The 11,032-nt window shown below is 35.5% G+C and overlaps 1 protein-coding gene across 9 annotated transcripts in view; it reads right to left on the bottom strand.

Annotated features, from left to right (window-relative positions):
* Nucleotides 1-4,094: 4,094 nt before the first annotated feature.
* cacna1bb (calcium channel, voltage-dependent, N type, alpha 1B subunit, b) overlaps nt 4,095-11,032 on the bottom strand; it is a 135,415-nt gene continuing 128,477 nt past the window's right edge. For 8 of the 9 annotated variants that reach the window (XM_051093527.1, XM_051093526.1, XM_051093530.1 and 5 more), the window contains 2 exons: nt 7,979-8,199; nt 4,095-7,899 (listed from right to left, as the gene is read on the bottom strand). In XM_051093527.1, the coding sequence (XP_050949484.1) occupies nt 7,354-7,899; nt 7,979-8,199 (767 nt within the window). In that variant the 3' untranslated portion in view covers nt 4,095-7,353. The remainder of the gene's footprint in view (nt 7,900-7,978; nt 8,200-11,032) is intronic. The other variant, XM_051093528.1, reaches the window with a different exon arrangement.

The following is an 11,032-nucleotide window of genomic DNA, read 5'->3' as shown; positions in this document are numbered from 1 at the left end:
AATGTTTCTGAAGATGAATGGATTTAATGTTAAAGCATGCAGAAATCAGATTCAGAGATTCAGAGCCCTTGTAAAACTTGACTGCATGATTATTTATTTTTGTAAAATATAATTTGCTTGCTGATGATTCGTATATAACTACACTAGCCTAAGATAGGTTTTCTTCTACCTTGCCATGTCGATGTCTTTTTAAGTGATTTATTTTGTAATAAAATCTCTGAATTGCATTTTGAGTGTTTTTCATGAGATGTTCAAATGGGTTTTAATGGTAATTATTGCTGGAAAATAATCAGTGTCCACCTTATTTTTCCTGTAAGAGCAGGCATGGCCATTTTGTAAATTTTATGAGTCTAGCTTCTGCTTTTATCCGCATCCAGCTATTTTTTTTAGCTGTACAAAACAGCTTGCAATATTGCAAATTGGTGTGTCTTACCATGCTGTTTTAATGTATCATCTTAAAGGGGTCATCGGATGCTAAGTTCACTTTTACATGTTGTTTGAACGTTAATGTGTGTTGGCAGTGTATGTACAAATCTACCCTATAATGATAAAAATCCATGCACTGGTTTTTAATTAATCTGTAAAAATTATATCCCCTTTTTCAAATCGAGCCATTCTCAGATGCCTGTCATTGTGTCGTCACACCGACAGAGGCCGCTCCCATGATAGTTGATTGACATGAGAGTCTTACCTTAGATCAGCTGTAACAGTCCAACCTCCATTGTTTTGATGCCGGAGCAGGGATGTAAGTTACACAAGAATTGAGCGATTGAGGTGTTGTGTTGCTGGATGTAATAATGAACGTAGTGGTCGTCATTTACTCATCTGAGCCGCTGAAGATGCAGTGGATTACGTTGAAGGAAAAAAAAAATGTTCATATGTATTATTTCAATGTTTAAAATACATGTATCGATTTTATTTACATAAAAACAGTTTATTTTCTTGCGGGAGCAAAACTGTTTCGACATTCAAAAGATTAAATAAGACAAGCATTTTTTCCCACGTTTTATTTCCATATATCTCTCAATTCAGTGATGCTTTTTCATACAAAATGTAAATGGTAGAAATGATAAGACTGATAAGAATCAATGAGCAGAAATATATGGCATCATAGATCGATCATCAGTCGTCTCTGTGCATCGCTCCATTGTTTTCAACAACTCTTCTACAACAAACTGAGAAGTGAAGGGTCTTCTAAATTTCTCCCAGAAATCCAGGGCTAAGTGTATCAAAGATTGTTTCTTTAAAAAAAAAAAAAAGAAAGAAATCAACAGCCAATTACGTCCTCATAGAAAAACATGGATGAAGGTATACAATTTCCTACATGCACATATGTCATCATAACATGCAAACATGACATCATCCAAAGAAATTAGCCACAGGTCAGTTTGACAAAGTATACAGCACACAAAGACAAACTAGTGCTGTAATAAATTTGGCACCTGGCATATACATTTTTTTCAGTTTTTTAAATTTTTGTACATTTTTATTTATATTTTTTTTAAGATGAAAGGTGATGTCTAAATAAAGGGAAGTCAAAGATCTATTAGGTTCACAATACTCCATCCCAACGGAAATAGTGGCCAAAGGCAGTTCACTAGGACATCACATACTGTAAAAAAATAAAGAAATCAAACATCTTTACATAAACCACCCTTATAGCGACAGGTTGCGTAACACAACATCAATTCGCCCCCTATAGTGCAACCAGTACAAATACCACTATATTGTTATACTTTCAGAGGGCACATCAATATCAAGCACAATCAGCAATGCATCTGCATTAAAAATCTGGCATTTTTAGGTGAGCTACACATCCTGTGTATATATAAAGATCTCTGTGAAGTGGTGAATTGGTCCCATTGGTGCTAAAGCTAGAGAGTGTGTGAATGCAGGTAAAGCTACAGGATGAAGAGCAGTCCTAAAGTGTCGTTTTGTTGCATAGCCCTACTGTACTTCAACAGTCAAAACTTCCCTGCACTTAGAGATTATAGAGCACAACAGGTAAAAATTCCATTCATTTTCTCCATAGAGAACTCAAATGTAACTTTCGAATTACATAAGTGTTGAAATTCTTAAGTACTCGAACAATTATTTTGGTAATCAAGCAATTGGCCGATTATTCTGATGATCCATTGAGTAATCGGATAATTATGTATTTTTTTGAGGTAATAAAAATAGACTTAAGTAAACAATAGCCTTTAAAATTACGATGAGGCGATAATATTTGCTTCAATAAAACCATGATTACTTGCTTTTGATACTTTACTTGAACAAAATTGTTAAAATACATAATGTATTATAAACAATAGAACTAATGTACATTATGTATTATATCAAAAGCCTGCAGACGGCGCCAACGGCCTGACAATTGTTTTTACACTTTGCGATCTAAACCTTGTTTACAGTTTTTCTCAGTCGCTTTGGTGCATTTCTCACAACACTATTTACATTTGCACAACAGTTAATGCATTTCTCAAAACAATTAGTACAAACTGCAAAACCTAGTTGATAACCTGCAAAAGCGTGTCACTTGCTCAAAATGGATAGCTCATTCCTCAAAAGCAAGTATTCATGTCAATGAAAGTGTCAGTGTCATCAAGATGAAAAGTCCTGACACCATTGTTTATGAACAAGATAGTCAAATGGCTTTGTCATGTTTTCATTATGACAGTTTACTCTGTAAATGTTTTCCTATGCAAAAAAGTCAGATTTTGGTGACACTTCCTGAAAATGCTCAAGACAGCACTATATACTATTTGCACAGCCATTTGAAAACTACAGTAAAGCTAGACATTACTGTATTTAGTGAGGTATCTGAGTACAAGACACTGAATATGTATGTTTCACATTTTTACTTCATATGCTCTTTGCAATTCTAATTTATTCAAAGCATTGTGCAAACGAATAAATACACCCTTATTTACAACAAACATAAACTCCCTTTGGGTAGAGCTGTGCACAATTGTAAACAATATTGCAGTACATATTGGAACTGAACCTACAACATACATAGGTCTGTAAATCATTCATGCACATTTGCAGAAATTGTTCAATTTAGAAGACATTTTCAGGAAAAAAAAAATTAAAATTTTTTATAAAATTTGCTTGACAGATTTTGACAACTAGTTCAACATTTTTGTATGTAATGACTCAAGCAATGAAATGAGGACTATTAGTTTTATATGGAATGACTATTCAGCATTCACAAGTTTAGTTAATTTTGACTGACATGACATAAGCAAATGATAATGTTATAAAACAGCAGAGAGTTGTATGAAAGCAATTGATGCATGTCCAAAAGCATTTGCAATTTGTTGGAAGGAATGAGAAACTGCTACTATGATGTGCACAAATGACTAAATGTTGTGGAGGTTAAAGTAAATGTTGTGCAAATGTAAATAGTGTTGTGAGAAATGCACCAAAGCGACTGAGAAAAACTGTAATATTGACTAAACTACATTTAATTCAAGTGTCCACTTAATCTTTCATTTTTGGCCATTTTATTATTACAGTAATGCGACAGCCACTGTAATTTCTTGAGTATGTGGACATCACAACATGTAAACCCAGAGTGAGGGTTTGAGCTTTTATTTTGAAGTCGCGATAAACAGTTAGCATATTTAGCACAGGTTTCTAAACGATTTACATTATAAATCTGTTAGAATGTTGCACATTGTTCCTAGATGTACGTTATAAGCAACTGAACAACTGACATGAAATACATTGTTCTGCTAATTTATGCTGTCTAAACCACTGATAAATCGTGTGAAAGCTCCTAATTCATAAAGAATAACCTAGTAAACAGGAACGTATTGTCAATACTTTGACAAACTAAAGTTAATAGGTGGTAAAGATACATAGGAGCAGTATTAATTAAGATATTAGCCTAATATTTCACCTACCTGACCAGAAATGATTAAGAACGAACACAAACGTTGTCTAAATTCTTGCCCGGTTCCACAAACGCCTTTTGTTCCTCAGACAATTTTTTGCAGTCTTCTCCTTGATTTGTTATAACTTTTGGCAGTTTATAGTACTCCAAATGTTCTTCCCAGTCCAGCCGATTAGTACAGCCCAAAACATGGCAATAATTGACTATTTTTAGCAGAAATAATCAGCAAAATATGCGAGTTTCATTTAATATTAAATTAAATATTACATAATATATATTAAATGGGTTTAATATACCATCCAGCTTTAGAAAACGGTCTAATAATGCATTTTGTGTATTTTCGTCAGTGGAATGCATCAGTTCTGGTGTTTTTGCCGGTTACACTGTAAAAAATAAAAAACGCAATTTGTTGAGTCAGCTTAAAATAATATATGTTACCCTGCTGCCTTAAAATTTTAAGTTCAGTCAACTAAAATAAGTTTAGCCAACTTGAAATGTTAAGTTGTACTAAGTAACAACTTAGATATTTGAGTTTGCTAAACTTAACAGATGGGTAAGTAACCCAGCTGCCTTAAAATTTTAAGTTGATTCAAATCAAATACCTAAGTTGTCACTTAGTATAATTTAACATTTTAAGTTGAATAAACTTTTTTTTGAGTTGACTGAACTTAAAAAAGGCAGCCAGGTTACAAATTATTTTAAGTTGACTTAGCAAATTGTTTTTTACAGTGTACCTGACACGGGCAAGGATTTTTAAACATCAAATACCCGAATTGAATCGAGGAATCGTGACAGGCCTATTCAAAATATAGCAAAAACTCTTGGGAAAGAACTACTGTACCACCTGTAAGGAGATTTACCAATCATAAAAATCCCATAAGATATGTTTTATTAGCTTTATACTGTAAGTCTGTTTTGCTTCAGATTATTTTTGCTTGAAATTCCCATGAAGACAATGAATGGAAAAATGCTTCCAGAACCAAGACCGCTGAAAACGCAGACAGCCGCTGTTGCGCTCTGTTGTAGGCTCACCCTAAAAATACCACCATCTAATAAACCCTTCACATAGAAAAGACACAAAGTCGACAAACTGAAGACATGGGCAGGATCAGAGTGAAACCCATTTTCTGAATAAATCAACCTTGATTTGTTAACTATCATCAAAACATTACAATATCTCACTAATTGAGAGAATACAACATATTCTTTATTTCATATAGGTTGCACTGAAACTTTTTGTCTGGTGAATATAATAGACACGGGAGAAAGTCGACAAAGCGCTTCAATCTGTCTCGCCTTCTTCCTCTTTTAATCAATTACTGGAAGAGAAAGGCATGAGCTCACAATACGCCCTCTGGAAACAACACTGACACCAACAGCAACCGACAAATACAACCTTTCAGTCTTCTATATCATCTATTTTCCCCTGAATCGTTTCAATAACACACTCTGAACAGATCAACATCCACCTAAACTATCTTTATAACGCTACAGTCTTTGTTTTGTGCAATCTCTTTCCTCAAACACATGCTCAAGTACATTTAAGAAACAAGTATCGGTGACATTTAACCTACAGCGTACAGTTCATTGCCTCTTTTAGGCCAAATGCTTTGTAATGCATCACGCACCAATGTGGCAATAAAATCTCAAAGTTTAGGCACTTGGTATCTTACCTCTCGAGAGTAAGAAAAGGATTAGACCTTACGTAATGTCCAGCTACACTCGGATCGTTTTACAAGGTACAAAATGGAACACTGTGAAAAGATATTCAATCTTCTGCAGCCTGATAGAAAAGTGAGTTCAATTTGGCCTTTTTTAAGGAGGTGGGAGCAGACCGTCTATTCCACTCACACTAAAGTAAGATGTAGAATTACAGCAGCGCAGACCTAGAGGTTGTGTGTCCACCAAAGAGTTTTTAGCTACCTAAAATGCCAGCCACTCTTTTGAAAATGCCTAGTTGAGAACATTTTGGAGGCGCAGCGTTTAGCTGCTAATCCATGGTGAACAAAATGTTCCTCCAAGTGTTATTTTTTTCATGTTAAAGTTGGAATCAGGGGGTTTCGGACCATGGATGTTCATGTAGAATGTGATGGTTGGTCAGTGTGGCATTTGTCCGCCCTTCTTCAACAACTACGGTTGAGTTCAAAAGTTTACATTCCCCATTTTTTGAACAGAATGGAGATGTATACATTTTTTTTATTTTCCTAGAAATCTTTTTTTTTTTTTTTTATTTAGTACTGTCCTTCACAGGCTGCAGAAGATAGTTACATGTTTCCCAAGACAAGATAAGTTAAATTTACCCTGATCTTCAAATTCCAAAAGTTTTCACCCCCAGCTCTTAATGCATGGTTTTTCCTTCTGGAGCATCAGTGAGCGTTTGAACCTTCTGTAATAGTTGCATATGAGTCCCTTAGTTGTCCTCAGTGTGAAAAGATGGATCAAATACACAAAAATGCTGGGAAACCAAAGAATTTGTGGGACTTGAAGGATTTTTCTGAAGAACAACAGGCAATTTAACTGAAAAAAAAGGGACTCATGAACAACTATCATTAAACAAAAAAAACACACCTGTGGATCATTCAGGTAACAACACAGTATTAAGAATCAAGGGGGTGTAAACTTTTGAATGGGGTCATTTTTTATAACTTTAACTATTATTTTCTCTTGTGGACTATATGTAAACATCTTTTATCTGAAAAATCCTATTCAGATCAGTAGTAAATAAAAAATAACATGCATTTTGTATGATCCCTCTTATTTTGGTAAAATACTTAACATTTTGCCAATTCTGAAAGGGGGGGTGTAAACTTTTGATCTCAACTGTAAGTAAAAAGTGACAGTGACGAGCTACATTTTACCTCAAAGATGAACACTGTTTAACTCTCAACAATCAGAGTGAAACCTTCAGCGTCGAATATGCAGGCTTTTTAAAATGTGTGTCACACATTGCGAACAATTGAAAATATAAGCTGGCTTCTGCAAACAAAACTTTTAGAGGACACACAGCCTATATCCCTAAAAATAACTTTTCAGTCATCATGTCCTGTGCAAAGAGTCTAAAGAACCTCTCAAATCTAACCGTCTCACTTCTTCCACACAACTCTTCCCACCTTAGCTTGTTTTTGGGCGTCTTCCTCTCTGAGGTCTGAGGTCTTGATCACAGGCACAGCCGATGTGACCATCTCCCTGCTTGCCCTAATGAAATGAAAAGAGGTGGGGAGCGTCACTTGAGGCTAAACTGTTCAGTTTGAAACCTATCAGACCTCCAAGTGCTTTCCATCTTACCGCAACCTTCATAAACACTAACAAGGACGTCTGCTTCTTTCTAAACAAGCGAAGAACACCTTGATATCAATCTGATGGTAAACTGTTGAAAATAGTGTAAACTGCGGACGTAACTCTTGTTTTCCTCCTTTGGCTCCTCCTCCCAGGGCAAAGATGATAAAACTCATGCTAGACTAACACCAGTCATCTCTCTCAGTCTCCTGGTAGCTTCCAGATGCTCGACTCGACCCAGGTGCAGCGTTCACTCCGAGGGAATAGTGATACCCGTTGGGGACTCCGCTTTGGCTGCGCGAGAGCAGCGTGGAAGTGGGGGCGGCACCTGATGATGTGTGGACGAAGGAGGCTGCAGTCCTGGGGGAGCGACCCGTGCCGTACGTGCTCAAGGCATCGTGGAAGTCGTCCGCTTCAGACAAGTTTGAGTCTTGCTGGAGGGGACCTAAGTTGGGGTCAGAGCCGATACGAGTGACAGGCACGGGAGATTGGCGGTGGGTGCTACCGCTGAGTAGGGCATCGTGCTCTGACAGGCCACGACTAAGGCGAGTGGGGCAGGGCCCTGCAGACTGGGCAGTGTTGAGCTGGACCGGAGAGGAGTTGGCAGTCTTGTAGGCAACAGCAGGCCGAGGGGTAAGAGGCGTCTGTGGGAGCTGTCTACGCCCGCGGCAGGGTGTGCTGGTGCCTGAGGTATGAACGACTGAAGTTCCTTTAGCTGTGTTAATTCCCTGAAACACAAAGACAAAGAGTAAGTCACTGCTACACAGCATGTGTGAAAGCTAGAGCGACTGAGGGAAACCACCTGACCTGTTTAAGCCTGTTTGGGTCATGGGGTTCTCCTGGCGATGTGGATCTGCTGGGCCCGGCGGACACGCTGTGGCCTTGTTCATGGCTGCCGTAGCGGTCGCATGAGTAGTATCGCTGCTTTCTTTCCACCGCTGAGGATGAATGGTGCTTCCTCTCATGGGAACGGCCGCGGTCTCGCTCCCGTGCTCGTTCCCTAGGCAGTGACTCAGTGTTTGGATCTGCTGTTGTAGATGGAAATACATCACAAAGATTAATCAGCCATGCCAGCCAATTGTCTTTTGAAATGTTAAAATATGATGTTCTGTGGTTCTTTCAGACCTTTTCTTGTTTGTTTGAGTGTTGTGAACAGCTCAACATAGCAACAGTGACTTGACTAAATGGCGTGAGAAAGTTTAAGTGAGGCTGACAGTAAAACAGATGGGCGGGATCTGTTTTTTTTTGCAACCAATGGAAGACAGAGGGAGAAATTCTTTTAAAGTTTTGGTTTAAAAACCAAGCGGCCTGAAAATGTATAGAAAACTGTATTAAAAAATCCAAAATATATTATTTATATATATATTAAAAAATACACTACCAGTCAAAAGTCTCTTCTGCTCACCAAAGCCTGCATTTATTTGAGCCAAAATACAGCAAAAACAGTAAAATTTTGAAATATTTTTTACTATTTAAAATGTAATTAATTCCTGTGATATCAAAGCTGAATTTTTAGCATCATTACTCGTCACATGATCCTTCAGTAATCATTCTAATATTCTGATTTACTCCTCAAAAAACATTTATTATTATTATTATTATTATTATTATTATTACGTTGAAAACAGCTGAGTAGATTTTTTTCAGGTTTCTCTGATGAATAGAAAGTTCAGAAAAACAGCATTTATCTGAAATAGGAACCTTTTGTAACATTATAAATCTTTATCATCACTTTGATCAATTTCAAGCATCCTTGCTAATTAAAAGTATAATTTCTGTAATTTCTTTCTCAAAAACAAAAAAATTATAAATAAAAACTTCAAGCTTTTCAATGTTATAGTGTATAATGTTACAAAAGCTTTTTATTTCAAATAAATGCTGATCTTTGGATCTTTCTATTCATAAAATAATCCTGAAAAAAATGTACTCAACTGTTTTAAATATTGATCATAATAATAATAAATGTTTCTTGAACAGCAAATTAGCATATTAGAATGATTTCTGAAGGATCATGTGACTGGAGTAATGATGCTAAAAATTCATCTTTAAAAACACAGGAACAAATTACATTTTAAAATTATTAAAATAGAAAACGGTTATTTTAAATAGAAAAAATATTTCAAAATTTTACTGTTTTGCTGTATTTTGGATCAAATAAATGCAGCCTTGGTGAGCAGAAGAGACTTACTGTTCAAAAACATTCGACTGGTAGTGTATAAATAAATATATAAATGAAAATTGATTTGTTATTTTTGTTAATGTTTTTGGGAAAAAGAGTCTCTAATGGCCACCAAGGTTGCATTTGATCAAAATATAATAAAACAGTAATATTATAGAAGATTATTATAAATTAAAATAACTGTTTTCTATTTTAATATATTTTAAAATGTAATCTATTCCTGTCATGACAAAGCTGAATTTTTCAGTTGTTTGTTTACTCAAAAATGTGTCATTTCAATTAAAATGACATGATTAATTATTCATTTCTCATTTTCTCTTCTTATATTCTCTCCTAAGTGTGTCAATAAATGAGTGTATCCATGCACTGGGGCTTTTTAAATTGGCTGTAAACACCAGACACTGCTGCTCAACACCAACCAGAAACCACTGTGAACTCAAAACAGCAGAGGGCACTTATATATCACCACAACAGAGCTGGTGACTTGTGTGTGTGTGTGTGCGTGAACCCTGCTGTTTGGTGCTGTTGTGATCTTTGACTACAGAGAGACAAAAACATGTAGAGGAAGATGTATGTGGGTGTCTATGTGTTTGAAATCCGAGTACAAACACACCCAACTAAAATGAGCTTTCAGTGGACTGATGTATTGCCCTGTTTCAGCTGACTGGTCTATTAGCGGCAGAGCCAGACTCCGGCTGAGAAACATGTTTGTGTTCCAGTGTTTCTAAGAACAGAATGAGAGGAGCAGGAAAGAAAGAGCAGGAATCTTGTAGTAAAGAAATAACAGGTGGTTTATTTTGTCATCCTCTCCTCGTGAGCTACCAAGAGGTGCTTTCTCCAACTGCTGACTTCCTCAGTCATGCCAAAAAAACTGGCCAAGAAACAGAAGTCAAAAATCAATCCGTTCAAAAGCACATTTTCCAGCAATGGTTTGTAAGCCCCGCTCTCAGTCAAAGAGAGGCTGACAAAGTAAATCCTACACCAAAGCGCTTTGGAGAGCAATAAAGAGTCTTTTCCTCGATAACCTGATCACTATAATCCTTAAAAGAATTTACATCACTGTGCTAAGCAAAAAAGGCTGGTATTTTCAACTAGAACTCCATCTTTCTTCATAATCCTTAAAGATTGTTCACACTTGTATATGGCAAATGTCACATTTTATATAATATGATATAATATTAGTGTTTGTTAAATTGATTAATCGTGATTAATCGCATCCAAAATAAAAGTTTATATTTACATAATATTTGTGTGTACTGTGTACATGTATGTGTGTATATTTATATATATATATATATATAAATAAAAATATATGTAATAAATATTTACATTTAATATATATATATATATATATATATGATTAATCATCATTAATCAATTTCACAGCAATATATAAATATAATGTAATATAATATGAGTAGTGTCAAATCGAAAAAATTTTAATTAATCCCATTCTAAATCCAAATTCATATTTACATATTTGTGTGTGCTGGGTATATTTATATGTACATATAATATAAATCAAGTATATACACACACTCACATATTATGTAAATGCTAATTTATTTTGGAGGCAAAGAATAACAATTCAAATTTTACAGCACTAGATATAATATAATGTAATATAATATAGTATAATTAGTCACGATTAATCACATCCAAAATAAAACTTTATATTTACA

The sequence above is a fragment of the Labeo rohita genome, chromosome 21, assembly GCF_022985175.1.
Source record: "Labeo rohita strain BAU-BD-2019 chromosome 21, IGBB_LRoh.1.0, whole genome shotgun sequence".
NCBI classification, from domain to species: domain Eukaryota; kingdom Metazoa; phylum Chordata; class Actinopteri; order Cypriniformes; family Cyprinidae; genus Labeo; species Labeo rohita.
The sequence above is the reverse complement of the archived record's forward strand: the minus strand, read 5'-3'. Positions and strand labels throughout refer to the sequence as shown.